General features: G+C 38.8%; 1 protein-coding gene across 1 annotated transcript in view; it reads right to left on the reverse strand.

Moving 5' to 3' along the window:
• Window positions 1–20,700, reverse strand: part of LOC120535551 (calcium-transporting ATPase type 2C member 2-like) — a 98,374-nt gene extending 77,674 nt beyond the window's left edge. Inside the window, exons 1-3 of the mRNA XM_039763471.1 lie at window positions 20,390–20,700; window positions 11,472–11,585; window positions 2,207–2,323 (exon numbers count right to left, since the gene is read on the reverse strand). Of these exons, the coding sequence (XP_039619405.1) occupies window positions 2,207–2,323; window positions 11,472–11,585; window positions 20,390–20,479 (321 nt within the window). The 5' untranslated portion in view covers window positions 20,480–20,700. The remainder of the gene's footprint in view (window positions 1–2,206; window positions 2,324–11,471; window positions 11,586–20,389) is intronic.
• Between the last annotated feature and the right edge of the window lie 649 nt (window positions 20,701–21,349).

The raw sequence follows: 21,349 nt of genomic DNA on the forward strand, positions 1-21,349 counted from the left end.
GGTGTTATGCAACATGTAAGGAAGAACCCACTGTACACCTACAAAATCCAGTGAACAATAATGGAAACACCAGGCTTTCCTCTGATATCTGAGGAAGTCAAGGCATTGGCGAGCCTTCTTAATGATACCTGAGATATGCTATGTCCACTTTAGGCCATCAGTGAGGGTGACTACAAGAAATTTAAAGCTGCCACACCACTACATAGCATGCCATTTGATTTAGATATGAGTCTGGTCAAGTCACAAAATGAAAATTAATTGAAACTCAGTTGAAAAATAAAAACCTTTAAGGTTTAATCTGCTAGTTTGAATCTCTATGGACTTGCAGTAAGTCAAATTACCCATAACCTAAGGGTCTTGTTTTAGTAAGAAATATACCTTTAAAAAAAATAATAAAAGTAAAAAAAATTTTGAAAGTATGCAAATGATATTAAATATACTGTTAATTGCACAGTAAATCTGATATTTTTGCCACTGTAATGCAAGTGGAATATTCTTTTAAATTCCTTATTTTCAATCCATACAGAATATATTTACATAAATGGAGCACAAGGGTAATTAATATAAAACGATTTCAAAAAGTTCTTGTCACTGTATGCTGTAAATGTGTCTGAGAGAGACAGTGTGTCCATTTTGTGTTCCTATACATTTTATACTAGTAAGAAACTCATTACAATGGAAATCTATTCTTCTGTCAGGTCATTTTAAAATACTAATTTATGAAATGTTTAAGTTTGTTTAATATCGTTTCAAAGAATGCTCAGGGAGATGACTGCAGAATTGTAGACTTGAAAAACAGCATAGTTTCAAAAGTATACCTCCTTATTCTGCTAAATGAATAATTAATATCTTTTAGCTAATGCAGTATAAACACATTTCAATACATGAATTTTTAATTTGTTTTGGGTTTTAATACATATAGAATGTAATGACTCTTCAATTCCACCCGGGGGAGTAAATGCAAACATTAATTTTATTTTAATTCTTTTCATTTTATTACTATTTAATTTAATATTGTTTCTTTGTATCAGTATACTGCTGCTGGATTATGTGAATTTCCCCTTGGGATTAATAAAGTATCTATCTATCTATCTATCTATCTATCTATCTATCTATCTATCTATCTATCTATCTATCTATCTATCTATCTATCTATCTATCTATCTATCTAATTGAATTATTAGTTTTGCATTTTGAGCTTAAACTAACTAAAAGTTAGTGCCCTTATTCTTATTGTTTATTAGACTATATTTAATATCTTGATTGTTTATGGATTCACTCTTTAAATTTTGTACTTATTGAAGTAAATGTATTCATCTGCTATGCCCATTTCATCGCCATCTGTCCCTTAGGAACAGTTTAATTTTATTGGACATTGTCAGCTCTGCTTTTCAAAGACCTCCGTTTTGTTCTTGACTGGCACAAGGGGTCTTCACTGTATGTGCCTCGGCCTTGTGTCTCCAATTAACTGTCACCTGCCTCACAGAAACATTATTATGCTTCAAAGCTTCAAAGACCTTTCAATATTTAAACTGAACTATACAAAATGCATGTTATACTGTGCTTTTGGGCGGCACAGTGGCGCAGTGGTAGCACTGCTGCCTCGCAGTAAGGAGACCTGGGTTCGCTTCCTGGGTCCTCCCTGCATGGGGTTTGCATGTCCTCCCCGTGTCTGTGTGTGTTTCCTCTGGGTGCTCTGGTTTCCTCCTACAGTCTAAAGACATGCAGGTTAGGTGCATTGGTGATCCTAAATTTTCCCTAGTGTGTGCTTGGTGTGTGTGCCCTGCATTGGGTTGGTGCCCTGCCCAGGATTTATTCCTGTGTTGGCTGGGGATGGCACCAGCAGACCCCCGTGACCCTGTGTTAGAAAATAGTGGGTTGGAAAATGACTGACTGTGCTTTTTATTGCCATTTAGATTAACCATGAGACAAATAAAGTCTGTCTTTCAGTTTTGGAATCAACCTTTGGACTTTAAAAAACCTTGGTATACTTATGGACTAGGTAAAACTAAAAATATAATTTTGAGTGGGCTTCCAGTTTGGTTGTTATTTAGCCTCTTCTTGGTTTTAAAATGGTTGATTTAATCACATATTAAAGTTTAAATAATATGTTAATCAATAATTTAAAAAGTTACCTGAAGTTTCACAATGAAAATTAGAAGTCTATATTAAAAAAGCAATCAATGATGCAATGTCTTGCACTAACCTGACTCAGGTATTTTTTCCAGATTGGCTCATTGTTATCCACCATAAATTCATTCCAGCCATGTTTTTTTCTCCTTTCAAGAACAGAGGAATGGGAAAGACCCACATGTAAATCAACCTGTAGTGAAAGGCCAACATTTAATTAAGAGTCAATTATAATATGTCAGAATACGCATCACAGTTTTGCTGTTTGTCTATTGCTGTAGATGCCTCCTATATACTAAAAAATCATGAGTAAATTACAGTTATTTTTCTCTTTGTTTCTTCACAAAAGGAGATGTGATAATGCTGAAGAAAGAGTCATAGTGCAAAATCCTGCTATACTGTTACCAGTTAGGAGATAGATAGATAGATAGATAGATAGATAGATAGATAGATAGATAGATAGATAGATAGATAGATAGATAGATAGACTGATGACAAAGCAAAGCTCAAAGCAATACATACTGTATGTGTATGATCCAAGACTAAAAAATTAAGGCACCTTATTTATATGTGAATGTCCATACAGAAATATTGTCCCTAAGTCAACATGTTTATTACAACTGGCCAAAGTCAAGGCAGTTAAGGCAAGCATGACAGCTGTTGACCAAAAGCCCTAACAGCACATCTTAGAGCTCTATGCTGGAATGAGTCAAGTGATAAATGTGCTACAGGATAATGTGGAGACAATGGGCAGCATTAGTCATGATTACCTTTAATCTTTTCTGCCACTGTCTCCACCTTCACTTCCTTCCCAGTTATATTGACTGATGTCAGGGACTACCCGATGTAACTAACTGGAAGTCCATTTTCAACTAATCTGTTATAGTAAAGTTTAGATGCAGGTGGCTGCCCATGAAGCACCTGACAAAGTCCTCCATCACCTTTGTACACTGCTCTTCATCTCCACTGTTAATATAGTCTAAAAGCTTCATGAATGAAAAGTAACATTAGTGGATCAAGGCCAATAGCCATGCACTTTTGTGGCAATTCCAGTGCAAGAAACTGATTAATTGTCCAGTGAAATGTCCAGCACAGAAGTACATTGTGAATAGAGAAACATGGAAATTTTACCAGCCCTAGAATTCCTTTTTTCAATAGCATGTATGGTAACCATTGTTTACAGAACTCATAGGATGGCATTTGACGAGGCCCAAAAAAACCCCAGGAGATTTAGAGAAAATAAGGAAATCGCAATTCAGTAAAATGACATGACATGGTAAGCATGTCTACACTTAAAATTATGCAATGATCGTTAGGTTAATCTTTTGATCTCCTCCGCAAATGGAAAACAATGCAACAAGAAAACCTGTTGAGTAAGGTGTTTGAATTGAATTCTTGCAAAATCTGTATCATTGTTTTCTAGACAGGTAATATGGTACCTCAGCCATATCAGAAAAGTTTTGTATCTGCATTGTGTATATTTTGTAAATCAATGCACTATAGAGCAGCATTGATGAAGAAAATATCATCATACTTTCCAAAGCAAATATTCATATTTAGAATTATTCTTAATCTGTTCCTAAATTTAAATTCAGTTAAAATATAAATACATACAAATTGTACATTATATATTGCAAAATGTGAAAGTTGTGTAAATACAATGCAGCATACACATCCTCCACCACAATGCATGGTCTCTTCTCTGCCTTCCATCACCTGGGTAATATTTACAACTTGATTTCCAAGTTGGAAAAAAAACATTTTTACATTTTATACTGAAAACACCTTAGCCATTAGGCCTAAAAAAATAATTTTAATTCATTAACTGAAGCAAAGGAATGGGCAAGTATTAGGTAAAGTGTATTATAAACAGCAATGGTGCCATATACTGAAACTAAGATGGCTATTTCTCTGAATTCATATATCAATTCAATTTTCATACTAAGATAAAATAACCTCCCAGAAGACATGGAAAATATTAAATCACAGTGAAGATAGCAAAAAAGAAAAGTGCTACAGGGATTAACTTTTTATAAAATGTGAAAATGTATTATTTAGGTGTGCTTGGAAACTTAATTTTTTGAAAGATGGAGCATTCTAAAGTTTTTTTTTTTTGTTTACTTCATCAAAGTGACAGATATCACATTATTGTTTGTTAAATATTTTTGCAACATACTGAAAAATAACATTGAGAATAGAATGTAGTTACAATACACTCATTACTGCAGTACATGAATTGTTTTTTGCTAGTATTTACAAAATTATGCTGTTCATAATTTCTTTGTTTTTATAATTCCTAATGTCAATTTAAAAAGGAGGAATTTCCATACTGCTGTTACTAGTCAGTGATTTATTAGTCAGTGCAAAGCTTGCTGTACCATGTTTGATATTTTCACATTACTAAAAACAGAATAATGTAAAAAAAAAAGGATTCATTACAGTTGTATCGTAAGAAAAATAATGATTTTGTATATTGGCAATGGAAGTGTTATGAGTATTTAAGAAACACAAATATTAAGAAGACGATTTATAAATATTGACATAATAAGGTTTTATCTTCCCTATCGCCCTGAATTTGGGTCATACATCTGAAACGTATGACTATATTATTAAGATGTTTTGTCCCTCTTGTACAACCAATGAATCTCAAGAGGGCTGCACATCTGTGACATTCATGAAACCCTGATAGTGTCCAAAAAGAAGCTATGCCAGGGGGAGCCTAGGCTGCCCCCCAGTGTACTTAGGAACACATGACCCCAAGAGGCAGTCTCCCTGTGTCTGTCCATTATAATGATTTCCTGACCAGGAAAGGGCACCCCAACCATTCCAGCCGAGATGCAAATCCATCCCCATGATCCATCCATTATAAGGGTATTCCCAATGGAATAGATGATACTCTTTACCTAGCTTGGATGCTAGCCCATTCCTGCCTTCCATAACAACAGGCAGTAAGGTGCTTCTCAGGAGTAGAACAAATATCAGATATTTAGATGATTGTCATGAAACCTCAATTATCATGTGTTTTAGTCTTATTAACAAAAACATTTAACAATTAATAATAGTAATATATGAGGTAATGAATTGTAGTTTGAAATGTGGATTGAAAATGGTCCTAATGCTTTGTTGTAATGTGAGTTATCTCAGGAACTTCCATTTCTTCACACATTATAAAGTTAGGGGTGCGCCAGTGTTTTTTAGTGGGTGATAATGGTTGCTGACCTGATGGAGGAGCCGCGGCACTAATAAATAATTAGATAACAGTGTGAGTATATAATTAAAAAATGCTAAGAACTTGAATTAAGATTAAAACATACCCATAAAAAAGACCTACATACGCATTTTACACTGAAGCACACTCACAAAAGGCATGCACAAAGAAAGACGTACAATTCTTTAATTGATTCACATTTCCAATTTTGTTATAATAAGCAGGAGGTCATAACACTCTTTCTGGCTTCAGTTTATAAGCTAAGTCATTGAATGTGTGTGACAACTGTAGGATTGCATTTTCTTTGGAAACAAGGTGGATTACGTCATTGCCTATAGTGGAAACTAACACAATTTGCTATTGGAAAATTTGGATAATGTAATTCATGTAATGCCAGTTTTTTAACACTACAAAAAAACAAAATAGCTTTTGTGACAGGGCTGGCGTCCATACCCAGTCGGGACGCCCTGCATGCTATATTCAGGGAGAGCAGCCCTGGATACTGCAATACCTCCTTCTGGACGCTAGATGGCTGCCTTCCTGGGGTGGAGCAGTGCCTCGGGTTCCCGCAGGGCATCCTGGGAATTGGAGTTGGGTGCAGCCCTGTTGGGTCCCACAGGCACCACCAGGGGGCGCTGTGTTTGGGACTTCTGAGCTCGTATGGGCAACATATTCATCACACCCGGAAGTGTAGCCGGAACTCAGGGATCAAGCACCTGGATCGCTTCCGGGTGAACTATAAAAGGAGCCAGCAACCACCACTCACTGGCCAGAGTTAGGTGGGAGGAGGACAAAGCTAGGTGAAGAGGAGTGTTGGTAGAAGAAGTGTGTTGTGATTCTTTGCTTGTGCTTTTGGGACTGTGCTGGGCCTGTGGGACACAGGGAAGACGTGCCCCATGGCTGAAGAGAAAATAAAAAGTCTTTCATTTTATACGTGCCTCTGTGTCAGGCTGTGCTGTGTCGGGTGCTATATAGCGCCTTTATCACACTTTATATCGCAATGCTTTACACTCTGTTAAATGCCAGTCAAAATTTTCCGATATTCAAACCTAAACATGACTTTTAGCTCTTGACCAGAGCAGGTAAATATTAGCATCTTATTAATGTAAGCTAAAATTATATTTCTTTTGTCAAGGAGAGGCTAATGACATCACTAAACTATCTTGTAGCAGTTTCTCAGTTTTAACATTATTGTATAGCTAGACATTATACTGGCACTCCCAACAAACATACAGTATCATTCTGTACTTCACCATTTGTTAACCCATAGAAAAAAAAGACAGTTCATCCACAAAGGTGTCTTGTGACATCAAATTACAATACATTCAAAATTTAAAACACAGCTACATACTGAAATACCAGATGATTCTTGTAAGCTTGATATGCTCTTTCAAATTACATCCACTTAGCATGAGTGAAAATTTTATTTACCCTATGGTTCATACATACAACAACAGAAATAAGACACTGAAATATGAAACTTTTTACCTCTTTACACAACTCATATTCGTCATAAATACAGATAAATTAATACCTGTTTCACCTCAGAAGTCATCTGATACTTACCTGCCTTTATCAAGGAGATAATCCTTTCTTTTTTCTTTTTTTTTTTTTTTTTTTTGCAGTTTGGAGAGTGTATCAAATGAACAAAATGCCATTGCAGTTATCCATTGTTTTGAAAAAAGTAATCCCTCAATACTATATAGTACAAACATATTGATTTAACATACAAAAACACATTGTTATATTTCTGCTTGCAACAAATTATTCTAACAAACTGTTAACTATATGTCAAAAAGGCCTGGTTAGTACAGTGAAATTCATCAAATTCAGAATGCATTCTCCCCACCCTCTTACTGAAAGAAAATATTTCTGGCTCTAATTACACCCATCTTGTTCCTGAAATTCCAGTTTTAATATTGTAGTAAGTTAAAACAATGCATATAGCTTAAAGCATAAATGTAACATACATATTTAACAATGTGCTTCCATATTTCATTTATAAAGAAAAAAAAGCTCCAGGTTCATTACCAACAAAACAAAAAAATTACCCCCACTCTCTCTCTCTCTCTTTCTCCCCCACTGTCAGACATTTTATATAAGGTGTTATCAGTTTGTGTCACAATGTAATTCAGACAGACTAGCATTTCTAACATGGGTTAGTATTTCATTGATCTTGACTTTGCAGACGATACTGTGATCTTCGCAGAGTCAATGGAGGCTCTGGTCGTAATGCTCGAGAGACTGAATGAGGAGTCTGAGTGTCTGGGCTTGTGAGTGTCCTGGATAAAACCAAGTTCCACACCTTTAATGACCTCTTAGGCACAGCCATCAGCAGTGTGTCTGTCTGTGGAGAGAGTGTCGACCTTGTCGAGAGGTTTACTTACCTTGGCAGTGACATTCATGTCTCTGGTGACTCTTCCTATGAAGTCAGTACATGAATTGGGAGAGCATGGGGGTCATGAGGTTGCCAGAAAGGGTTGTGTGGTGATCCTGATATCTATGCAAAAGTCTTTAGAGTCCTGGTGGTTCCTGTCTTGCTATATGGTTACGAGAAATGGACGCTATCCAGTGACCTGAGATAAAGACTGGACTACTTTGGTACTGTGTCTCTCCAGAGAATCCTTGGGCACCACTGGTTTGACTTTGTGTAAAATGAGCGGTTGCTTCTGGATTACGAATGAGGCACATTACCTGCATTGTGAGGGAGCGTCAGTTACGGCACTACGGCCATGTGGCACAATTCCCAGAGGGTGATCCAGCTTGCAGGATCCTCAATGTTGGGGATCCGAGTGGCTGGACCAGGCCAAGGGGTCACCCATGTAACGTCTGGCTACGGCAGATAGAGGGTCATTTCCGGAGGGTGGGACTGGACCGCATGTCTACCTGGGGGGATTCTGAGCTGTTTCGTCTTGTGGAGGGTGCGGCAACGCACTGTACCAGTGCATGCTCCCCAACTTGACTTGAATAGATGTACTCTAATCCTGCCATCACTCTAATGTGGATGATGGACTGAACAAAAGCAGTATAGTTTATGTGTCTATACCTGCAAGTGCTTTATCATCTTTCTTTTCAAAACTGATACTAATTTGTTTTGTGCGCCCACTTATTCCAAAAGGATACAGGGAAGTACTGTAGGCCAACCCCAACATTATTGGGTACAAGGAAGAGATCTGCAGCAAATGTACTATCCTTCCATTTAAGGGCCCACTTACTCAGACATCCAAACATGTTCAGATTAGACCATTTTCAATCATCACTTGACCTAACCTGTCGTCTTTGGAATTTGGAAAGTAAACTGGGGCAACTAGTTGAAACCCACGCAGCCATGGGGTAAATGAGAAGTCTCAATGTGACTGGACTGGGACTTTAACACAATATTTTGTAGCTGTCAGAAAAGGCACAATCCACTGTACAGTTCACAAAATTTCTGCTGCAGTGTTGTAATTGGAATTGGAAAGATGTGATGAGAATATATGTTCATCCATTTTCAAACCCAGTTAATTCAATACAGTGTTCTATATGGCAAGAACTAACCGCAGACAGGGTAACAAGTAATTGAAAGGATATAGTTACATTCATTCTTATGTGGTCAGTTTAATCTTGTTACTTGATCTAAAAAGCATGTTTCTGAGGTATTGCTTTAAAACTCTAAAAGTTAGAGAAAAACTCACACAAAACAAGGATGGGTATTGCAAAATGAATGACTGGGCCAAGATTCAAGCCTATTCTCCTGGTTCTGTGAAGATGCAGTAAGCCACCAAGCTGCTTTATTAAGAATTTCAAAAACAAATTGCATCACTTTTCTACATAGTCACATCATTTGTGATGTAATTTTCCCAGCATCGTACCAACTTTTTAATGCCCAATTACTATTCCTCCCACCTTCACCATTTCAAAAGAAAATATAAAAGTGCAGAAACTTTTTGAATGTCCTTTGTATGTATGTTAGATTATTATTTAACTCTGAACTTACTTGTGTGTGTGCGTGTGTGTGCATATGTAGAAGTGTGTGTGTGTGTTTTTGAGTGTGCCCTCTTGTCGACTGGAACTCCATTCAGAGTTTCTTCCTGTATTGTGCCTGATGCTGCTTGTCTAGGCTCTACAGTAGTCTTAAGAGAAAAATGAAATAGGTTAAGTGGGTTTGATTGATGAAAGACTGTTTTTATGTATTTTTTCAGTGATCATTTGGATTCATTTTAGACTCTGAAGTAGCACCATTAGCCTTCCAATTCCGGAAAAACCTATGTCATAAAAATGATTAACCTCTTCAGTTTAAGATACTTCTTGGAGGAATCATAATAACTCAGTTATAATAAGTCAGTCAGTCATTACCCAACCCTACAGGGTCACGGGGGTCTGCTGTAGCCAATCCCATCCAACACAGGGCGCAAGGTAGGAACAAATCCCCGGGCAGGGCGCCAGCCCACCGCAGGGCACACACACACCCACCAAGCACACACTAGGGACAATTTAGGATCGGCAATGCACCTAACCTGCATGTATTTGGAATGTGGGACGAAACCCACGCGGCGAACATGCAAACTCCATACAGGGAGGACCCGGGAAGCAAACCCAGGTCTCCTTACTGCGAGGCAGCAGTGCTACCACTGCGCCACCCAGTTATAGTAAGTAAAATGATATTTTCAATTTAGTGTAAGACACAAAACTATACAAATTTTGTATTAACTTATCTAAATATAAAAGAGTGCAGTTGTTTATTTTTAATGCACCCAGTTTCTCAAACCAAATGGCAATTGGTGCAGTAAACATTAGCTACAGATTGTAAAAAACATGCAATTCTAATTAGGAAGTGTTTTATTTTTTTATCTAAATCAAACATATTTACGTATTTATACATTTATTTAAGTACATTTCAAAATCAAAGGCACTGTGGAGATAAAAAGTAAATACCTCTGCACAGAATTTTGTTTCCAGAATGCAGGGTTTTCTGTATGTCATTTGCATGTTCTATTTGTATTGGCATGTGTTTCCTCTCACATCATAATATACTGCTCATACATAGTTTGTCCTTTATTATAAATGTGGGTGCAGTATGTGTATTCCAAAATGAACTGGTATCCAATTTAGGGCTGTCACTTGCCTGTAACTGTTACTGACAAGGTAGGCTTGACACCCACTGACTTTGTGCTTTACAAAGGTTCAAAAAATGAATGGAAAGGTGAACGGACATCCTAGCTCATTTTGTGTTCAGTTTTGCAAGAACTGACTTAGACTCCCAATAAAGTTAACCAGGGAAAATAAGTACAGAAAATAAATGAATTAGTGGATATCCACTGTATGGCTAGGGAAAGTCATTTTATTACTCATATTTTCTTTTACTGAAAGCTGTTAATCTGAAACATTCCTTTCACTGCACTCACTACATTCTCATCCTGTATCCCTGTATCATGTCAGCAGTCACACAGATACACAGATTTAACACGTGTGATTACCATATGCATAGGAAAAGAAGCAATAGTTACCTAATATGGGAAATCCCAGATGTGTGTAATTTTATTTGACTGAATCACATAAATCAAGATTTCCTAAATTCTGCTAACTTGGTACTGTTCCATCTCTTTACAAGTAGTAAATAGTAAAAGACCCTCACTAATGATGGCATGCCTTTGGATTAAATGCTTAAATGGACAAAAATGTTTTGTTTATGGCACAGTTTGTTATTGAAAGTGAAATCCAGGTTTCTTAGACTCCAATACCTCTGATCTATTACAGTGCTTTTCGAATGTATGTATATCTGAGCAATATTTATGCCACTTTTCTTGCAGTATTTATGTATTATGTGACAAGACTAATACTTCATAACCTGCTAGGATAGCTGAAGCAGTTTAAGTAATATATGCTCATGACTGTCATGGTTCAACAGTGTTCAATGCAAGTCACTTTAAGTTTTAATAGAATAAGGAGTATCTTAACTCTGTATATCAGTACAAATTTTAAAGTTAATCCAGGCTACAACATACTTTATAATTCCTTTGCTTGAACACTACACAGTATCAGTGTTTTTATAAAAACTCTCATCCCAGCTCACTTGAGTGTAGTATGAATGGCAAAAAGTAAAAAAGAAAAGGGTTCTTACCAAAGTACTAAATGTACAGCTAGTGTATATTACCTGTAAATCACTGGCTAGTTCTTCTATACTTTTCAAACTGGCTTCTTTCATAGGTACTGCAATAACTGAATCATCATTCTTCAACACTTTAAGTTCCTCAAGCTCTTCATTCTGCTTTATCAGAAAAAAAAAAAAATTATTGATTAGGCAACTCATGTTGTTCAATAAACCTGTAGCAGTAACCAAAATTAACATGGCATACAATATCAGTAGTAAGAGAAAAAAAAATAAACTATATTAAAATAACAGTAATTGTTCCATTAGTCTAATGGTCTTGTGCACAAGTGGTGGAGTTTGTAACAGTTAAGCAGTTTAAGAGAATTTTCTAAAATACTCTCCGACTAAGCCTCACTTTGTTTGGCTTACCATACATTGAATTTAAGCATATCATATTTATTTTACCGATTTGAAACAGACCATTACATTCCTTAGAAAATGCTCAGTAGTTCTTGGACCACTGCCAAAACCAGAACACATTTTATAACTTGCAAATCATGTAATGTGAGTTCATAGTGAACCAACAGTTACTACCTCTTAGCTGTTATATGATCATTGTTTATTAAACAAAAACAAGTAGTAATTCCTCAAGTACATTCCCAAAAACACATCAGCAACATACGTAGAACATGGATTCTTGTAGTTGATTATATGACTGTAATATTCTTTTTCATCAACAACTTACATTGGCATAAAAAAGGTAAAATGGCAATAATAGTATTTCTCTCATTTTCTGGAATGGAGTATGAAACTTGGATGTTCTTGCATTGATTTGCTCGATGACTTTGGTATTCTATTACAGTCTAAATGCGCATTGTTAGGTCAGCTTGGTACTGTATAATGTATGTGTTTGGCCTTCAAGAGACAATAAATGAACTACCCCTAGATTTATTTGTCTTTCCTCATTAATCAGCTGTAAATTTGTTTGAGATACTGGATACGATTTTACTAACTATATTTTTGTACACAACAGAAACAGTAAATGCTACTGTATAAAAAACTAAGTTCAGTTAAAGGAGATATAGAATTGTCAATTCAGTTCAAGTGAGATCATGGCCCAGAACAATTCAGGACAAATGTAGAGCAAGATTTTCGTAAGAAATTAATATTTTAGGCTTTTGCAACTTCTGAACCCAGATGCCACATTAACGAGTGACTTCTGTGAGTAGCAGAATGTGAGACTGACATCTTTCCTAGGTTACCTATTCATTTAAAAAGAGCAAAGAATTATGCACAAGACTAAAATAAAACTAAGTTACAAACCAGCTGTAAGACAACATATCCATTAGCTAACCAAAACAGCTTGATGGACTGAATGTTCTCCTGTTATTTATCATCCTTTCTACATTATTATAACATAATGTTACTTCTTAAACCTACTTAATAACATTCAGGGTCACCTGTGCCTGAAGTTTACCCAGACAAGAATTCATCACAAGGGAGGAAAAAATCCTTAATGGGATGGCAATCCATTGTAGGGTCTACTCAAATACATGCAGGTAGTTTAGAATTTCTGTTTAGTCTAAGAAACATATTGAGGATGTGACTGGTAAATTTAAAGAGATGTGGGGAGAACAAATAAACTCCATACAGACAGAGAGTACAAAACTGAAACCTAGAACACTGGATAATGAGACAGTACTGTGATGAAGTGAGTATAGGGTCCATGGCAGTGTGAGTCTTTTAGTCATTGATTCAGTATGGCTCGGGCTTGTGGGTGCTTTTCATTTCATTTCAATTTTCCAATGACACTGCTCAAGTCTTCAGGCTGTGCGCATTTATCCACAAAGTATAAAAGGAGCCTGGGAAATAAAATGAAAAGGAAAGAACAAAAGGAGAGATGACAATCAAGGAAGTAAGAAGAAGAAAAGACAAAAGAGCAGAATCGAATGAATTCTGTAGTATTAGATCCTGGCAAAGTGGTCAGAGAAAACCCAATAGTGGAGCTGAGTGAGGGGTTTTCCTGGGGTGGACTTGATCACATCTGCTGCACAGTGGACAGCAGGAACAATCATGGGGCTACCAGGGATCCGGCAGATGATAAGGCACTGGATTTTATTGGAATATTTATATATTTCTTTATTGAACTGAACTGCAATATGTTTTATAAATTATTTTTTAAATAAAAGCACTGAACATCATTTACACTAACAATTGTTTGTTTCAGCTCTTATTGCACTAATCCATCTCGGTATATGACTATCGGTCCCGGGTTCAGGGAGCAGTGATGTCATACTAAATAAATAAACAAACAAAATCCCAATTAAGATCAAAATCTAAAGCTATGTGTTTCAGCTCATGAAAAAATAATAATTTACAGATCAAACTTATTTTGTACATAAAATATTACCAGCTGTTTGGTGGTAAAGAGCTCTGTTTATTTTTAATTATTGAGCAGGGAGCAAAACTGACTTTCCAGGCAATAATTTGTCTGAGCCACAAATAAATTCAGCCTCTAATTCTCTCTCTCTCTCTCTCTCTCTCTCTCTCTCTCTCTATATATATATATATATATATATATATATATATATATATATATATATATATATAGTGAACTGAACACTGTATAGTGCCTGACCCGGCACGTGTAAAAATACACAATACACAAGACTTTTATTTCTCTTCACGTTTTCTCCATGAACCCCACAGGCAATACACAGTCCCAAAAGCACTTAACTCAACACAAACAACCCTTCTTCTGGCACCACCACTCCTCCCAGGTAACCTCGTCCTCTTCCTCCTGATTCTGGCTCTGAGTGGTGGCTGGTCCTTTTTATAGCCCACCCAGAAGTGCTTGAGGTGCTTGATCACCTGTTCCTGGTTGCACTTCCAGGCGGGGCTGTAGAGTTGATCAGGCTGGCTCCGGGATCCATGCAGCACCCCCTGGCAGCAACCCCAGATCTCAACAGGGCTGTGGAGAACTCCATCTCCCATAAAGCCCTGCGGGAAACTGCAGCACCATCGTCTGCCAGGAAGGCTGCCACCAAGCATCCCGGGGGAGGTACTGAGGAGCCCATGGATGCTCCCCTGGAACATATATATAAAACACCCATCCATCCATTATCCAACCCGCTATATCCTAACTACAGGGTCACGGGGGTCTGCTGGAGTCAATCCCATCCAATACAGGGCGTAAGGCAGGAAACAAACCCCGGGTAGGGCACCAGCCCACCACAGTATATAAAACATCCAACGTCTATTTGTCTGTCTGTCTGTATGTCTATCAGCTAAACTACTTAACGGAATTAGATCAGATTTTATTCTATAATTTGCTTGAACATTCCGGGTGATTTTGCAACTTCTCTCATCGCACTAAGCATCATAATTCACTTGCGGTACCGATTTATTTGCATGAATCCAAGAGAGCAGCTGCAGGCCAACGGGATGGGGGAGGGGCCATCCTCACTCACGCACCAGCCTCCATTCAAATCGGTCAACCTCTCAACCCAGTGTGGAGCGCACCTTGCCTCCCATTAGCCAGCAATTTGTTCAACAGATATTATCATCTACAGATTGTAAAGGAGTATCGTTTGACATTTTTGAGAAAGAGATCAGAGCTTTTAGAGGGTAGTTGCTGATTGCCAGAAATATCACAGCCACATGCTTTTCTCCCCATGTGGGGGACTCTCTCCCATCAGAGCTGAACACTATCAGATACAGTGCCAAGGTTTGACGTTGGAATGTACCTACCTCCCGCTTGGCCAGAATTACATTTTTTTTTTATTGATTTTTAAAATTTGTCCTGTTTCACTACTACATGGGCAGAGCCGCAGGGGACAACTAGATACATCATAAAAATTGAACAAATACATATTAATTAATTTTCTTGATGAATCATGGAAACTACTTTATGACAACTGCTCAGATACATAAAAGCTAGAAACAGAATTGCCTTAAGGATGACGGTACAAATGAGTATCACTAAAATTAAAAAGGGCAGCATTTAACTTTCAAATTGGGCCAACAAATCTTCAAAAATGCCTCTACAATAGGTGTGTAGATTCTCTTCCTGAGAAGTAATTTATTTACTGCACATGTTCAAGGAAATACTTTGCATATATAGATAGCATTTCTTTATGTGTTCTTCTGTTTTGTTGACTAAGATGGAGATGTTTAAAACTAGCCAGTTTTACTCATTTGCAAACACAAACATCACACACCTTCAAGGTTTTGCCATTGTAAAATGTACACAATGTACAGCACACTAAGACTGTAAAATGTTTATGAAACATTTCATTTTCATGAATCAACACTTATTATGGAAGTACCCCAGCCACAGGGGATGCACAAACCGGTCCCAAGCCCGGAAAAATGGGGAGGATTACATCAGGAAGGGCATCCGGTGTGAAATTTTGCCAAATCAATATGTGGACAACAATACAAATTTCTGTACCGGATCTGTCGAGCCCCGGGTTAACAACGACTGCAACCAGTACTGTTAGCCAACAGGGTGTAGCGGAAATTGGGCTACTGTTGGCCGAAGAAGAAGAAGGAGAAGAAGAGGGGGGAAACGTGTTCGGAGACAGGATGAAAGAAGGAAGGTAAAGAGAGTGGAACTGAGGGCAGGAACTTTGAATGTTGGCAGTATCACTGGTAAGGGGAGAGAGTTAGCAGATATGATGGAAAGAAGGAAGGTTGATATATTGTGCATGTAAGAGACTAAATGGAAGAGGAGTAAGGCCAGGTAATTCGGAGGTGGATTCAAATTGTTCGATCATGGTGTGGATAGGAGGAGAAATGGAGTAGGGGTTATTTTGAAGGAACAGTATGTCAGGAGTGTTATGGAGGTGAAAAGAGTGTCAGACAGAGTAATGATTATTAAGCTGGAAATTGGAGGTGTGATGATGAATATTGTTAGTGCATATGCACCGCAAGTTGGGTGTACAATGGATGAGAAAGAAGATTTTGGGAGTGAGTTGGATGAAGTGATGAACAGTGTACCCAAGGGACAGAAAGTCGTGACTGGAGCAGATTTCAATGGACATGTTGGTGAAAGGAACAGAGGAGACGAGGAGGTGATGGGTAGGTATGGTGTCAAGGAGAGGAATGAAGAAGGTCAAAGGATAGTGGATTTTGCCAAAAGGATGGACATGGCTGTGGTGAATATGTATTTTAAGAAGAGGGAGGAACATAGGGTTACGTACAAGAATGGAGGAAGATGTACACAGGTAGATTACATCCTGTGCAGAAGAGCAATCTGAAGGAGATTGAAGACTGCAAAGTGGTGGCAGGGGAAAGTGTAGTTAAGCAGCCTAGGATGGTGGTTTGTAGGATGACGCTGGAGATCACGAAGAAGAAGAGAGTGAGGGCAGAGCCAAGGATCAAATGGTGGAAGTTGAAAAAGGAAGACTGCAAGGTTGAGCTTAGGAAGAAGGTGAGATAGGCACTGGGTGGTAGTGAAGAGTTACCAGACAGTTGGGAATCTACAGCAGATGTAGTAAGGGTGACAGCAAGAAGGGTGCTTGGCGTGACAGCTGGACAGAGAAAGGAGGAAAAGGAAACCTGGTGGTGGAATGGGAAGTGCAGAGGAGTATACAGAGGAAGAGGATGGCAAAGAAGAAGTGGGATAGTCAGAGCGATGCGGAAAGTAGACAAGAGTACAAAAAGATAAGGTGCAAGGCGAAGAGAGAGGTGGCGAAGACTAAAGAAAAGGCGTATGATAAGTTGTATGAGAGGTTGGACACTAAGGAGGGAGAAAAGGACCTGATTGGCTAGACAAAGGGACCGAGCTGGGAAAGATGTGCAGCAGGTTAGGGTAATAAGGAATAAAAATGGAAACAAACTCACAAGCGAGGAGAGTGTTGAGCAGATGGAAAGAATACTTTAAGAGGCTGATGAATGAAAAGAACGAGAGAGAGAAGAGGTTGGATGATGTGGAGATAGTGAATCAGGAAGTGCAACAGATTAGCAAGGAGGAAGTAAGGAAAGCTATGAAGAGGATGAAGAATAGAAAAGCCATTGGTCCAGATGACATACCTGTGGAAGCATGGAGGTGTTTATGAGAGATTGCAGTGGTGTTTTTAACCAAATTGTTTAATGGAATCTTGGAAAGTAACAGGATGTCAGAGGAGTGGAGAAGTACTGGTGCTGATATTTAAGAATAAAGGGGATATGTGGAGCTGTAGTAACTACGGGGGGATAAAATTGATGAGCCACAGCATGAAGTTATGGGAAAGAGTAGTGAAAGCTAGGTTAAGAAGTGAGGTGATGATTAGTGAGCAGCGGTATGATTTCATGCCAAGAAAGAGCACCACAGATGCGATGTTTGCTCTGAGGGTGTTGATGGAGAAGTATAGAGAAGGCCAGAAGGAGTTGCATTGTGTCTTTTTCTCTGCCTAGGGTGTCAATCATTTTCAATGATGTTTCTAATCAAAGTGTCAGCAGATTACACTTTCACAATACTTCTATCAGGGTTATACATAACAAACATTTTCTCCTCAACTGGTTAAATGTGCTTCTTTTACATTAATGAACTATGTGATTAATTAATAATTTACAAAATTGATAATCCCAACACCTCAAATCATGTGTCATCATTACATACTTCATGCCAGTCTGTCACACACCTAAGATCCAATGAAGCCAACCATTTCATTAAATCAAAGACCCATTTATGTAATACTCTGCACTGACATTCCTGCTATATTACAAAAGAACTGTTCATTGAAGATCCATCAGTGGCCACATTTAAATCCATCCATCCATTTTCTAACCCACTAAATCCGAATACAGGGTCACGGGGGTCTGCTGGAGCCAATCCCATCCAACACAGGGCACAAGGCAGGAACCAATCCTGGGCAGGGTGCCAACCCACCACAGGACACACACACACCAAGCATACACTAGGGCCAATTTAGAATCGCCAATCCACCTAACCTGCATGTCTTTGGATTGTGGGAGGAAACCGGAACACCCGGAGGAAACCCACGCAGACACGGGAGAACATGCAAACTCCACGCAGGGAGGACCCGGGAAGCGAACCCGGGTCTCCTAACTGCAAGGCAGCAGCGCTACCACTGCGCCACCCCACATTTAAATCATACCTTAAAACTCAACTCACCCCACTTCCATTATAAATGTTCATATTTGTACTTTGATCCTCTAATTGTTATGTTTTGTTTTAGCTATACTAATCATAATGCCTAGTCTTTGTCACTGTTTGTGTGGAATTGATGTTCTCTCTATGTCTTTATGTATCTTCCCTGGAACTTCACATTCATCCCACAATCCAAAGATCTACACTGCCCTGATATGAATATGACTGGGTGTGAGAATGAGTGTATGAGGGGTATGACTTACATATAACAATTGTTCCTTGCGTCCAGTCCAGTATTGTGATAAGCAATTACTGAATGACTGTTCTGAGGCAAACAAATGTTGTTGGTGTATCAAGCCATGCTTTGCAAATGTTTAAGGTGAGATTTACTGTATATTCAACATAACTGATTAACCCATTTACTCCCTATATCCCTGCACACCAAACCAGATGCCCACCATGGGGTGATATGAGTTTTTATAATTCCAATGACCTAGTTGATCCTACTTTATATAATAAAAGCTTCACTGTGCCTTTTATAGACTGGCATCAAATCCTGAATTGGGTTTGGTTACTGCTACAACAGTGTAAGATTGCATACTGAAGACAATGGGTTCATAAAATTTATAGACAGATTCACATATGATAATGCTGCCTTGTAACGGCCAAAAAATGATAACATTTTGAGAAAAGAAAACCTGTAAATATTCCTGCTTTGCTGTTGCAATTATTGATTGCTATTATCATTTATTCCAGTTGTTAGATATTTCAGTAGCAGCAGTTAACTTGAGATGGCATAGTGGTACAGTAGTAGCATTGATGCCTTCCTTTAAGGAGACTAGGTTCTGCATCCAGGACCTTCCCGCCAAGGTGTTTGCATTTTTTTCCTTGTGTCTGGGTGCTCCAGTTTTCTCCCACTGACCAAAGACATGCAGGTTAAGTGAACTGGTAAATTGGCCCTGGTGTGTGTTTGCCCTCTAATGGACTGGCACCCTGCTCAGGGTTTGTTCCTACCTAGCATCCTGTGCTATCTGGGATAGACTTGAGACCCTGGTCTGGATTCAGCGGGTTAGAAAATGACATTATTAGTTAACATGCTATCTCCATGACGCTGTAATGTAGAAATTCCTCTTCTGAAATGGATGGATGGATGGTGAGATGGAATTTGTTTGTCCTGGCACGCACCTAAAACTGCATATTTTCAGTTCTTGCCTGTACCACAAGACCGTTCAATCTACAGTACGAATCAACCAGTCAGAATTTTATATAGCGCCTCGCGTCAAGAGTGCTCAAACAAAACGGAACTTAGCGAGCTAACTGATAACGTCAACAATTATCGTTTTCACGTTGAGACACAAACTCGATCGCGCTATCTCGGGTATGTTTAAATGTTTGTAGTCAATTTATCTCCAACACAACAAAGAAACGTTAGACTACAGACCGTGAATGACTCTCTCTGTTAAATTGGCGCCCTACTGCAGGGCAAGCTCGTGCCCACCGTATTCGAGTATTCACAGACTATGTCTAATAATAGAATGTTCACATAGGTACAGGGGGTTACCCCCACACTCCGAAGACGTTGGCGTTATTGTCTGTAAATATGTCTCTAGGTGAGTGAGTTTTCCACTACTGTTTCCTGCCTTCCGCTCGGTGCTGCCAACTAAAAAGCTAGAAGGTTGTGTAAAACGTCGTTTAAAATATACTTGGGCAGCGCGACACACATATCGTGCTATGCAGGTTTCAGCTTGCCGCACTCGACACTTTAAGTTCTTAACCCCGTTAGTATCCAGCCTTCGCTCGAGGCTATTAAGTGGATAGGTTTCCTACCTGGCTTTAAATGAGGACTAGGGTCCAGTTTTATTCTTCGTTCTTTATTCTTACTTACCGTGTGATTATGCGCTTCATTATCGACGAGGGTGTACTTAGGTCCATGTGTCAGTTTCCGAAAGAGTCCGAAAAAGTTTCTCCGCGTCATGGTTGGTGCTGTGATTGTCCCGTTGCTGTGCTGGTGGCCTTCTTACCTGTTCCGGAATGCGACACCGTACCTGTACTTGTCATCTGAAGCCGTGCCCCTCCGCACCTGTCCAGTCGGCAACCACCTGCACATTAAAAGCTATTCATCCTCACAGACTTAAGAATGAGCAGTGTTACTATTTCCGCCACCCGGTTTGACAGGTTGAGCTTCCTCAATAAGGCTGGGCAAGGCGGCTTCGTACCCGTGCGGTTTAAGTGCGAAGTTTATTACCTGTGACGGCACACCGCAGGTTAGATGGGATCGATGGGTTATGTCTGACATACTGGAACTGCTCCAACAGTTTCTTTGTCGAATAACAAGCACATAATAGTATTGAATGGTGGGTCTCAGTATTCGTTTTAATCTTAACTCGACAGACTTAAATTTAAATTTTCAAGTTTTATATTTGTGTAAGTTGTCTGACGAATTACGTAAAATATGGCGATAAACCTCGGGCTCTTAAAAGATGTACAGCGGTGAGAGTTGGGGCTGTTTGTGACAGTGCTTGGAGGAGATTTGTGATTGGGGAGTGTGGAATGTTAGGGTTTTGGGCAGGGGTGCCCACACTTTTTCGGCTTGCAAGCTACTTTTAAAATGATCAGGCTGAAATTATCTACCTACATTCAAATGCTATATATATGGTATATATGGTTGGTCTGCAAGTCGACAAACATCCGCCACGTGTGCCCTCTCAGTTGCGAGAAGCAGATCATAGAATGTCACATAGTTAACTGTCAAATAATGCAAAGAGTACGCTACATGTCTCGACCTATTTTGGGCTCATCAGGGGTACACACTCCACTGCACCCCTCATCGGGGATTGAACCTCGG

Source organism: Polypterus senegalus, chromosome 9 (assembly GCF_016835505.1).
Source record: "Polypterus senegalus isolate Bchr_013 chromosome 9, ASM1683550v1, whole genome shotgun sequence".
Taxonomy (NCBI): Eukaryota; Metazoa; Chordata; class Cladistia; order Polypteriformes; family Polypteridae; genus Polypterus; species Polypterus senegalus.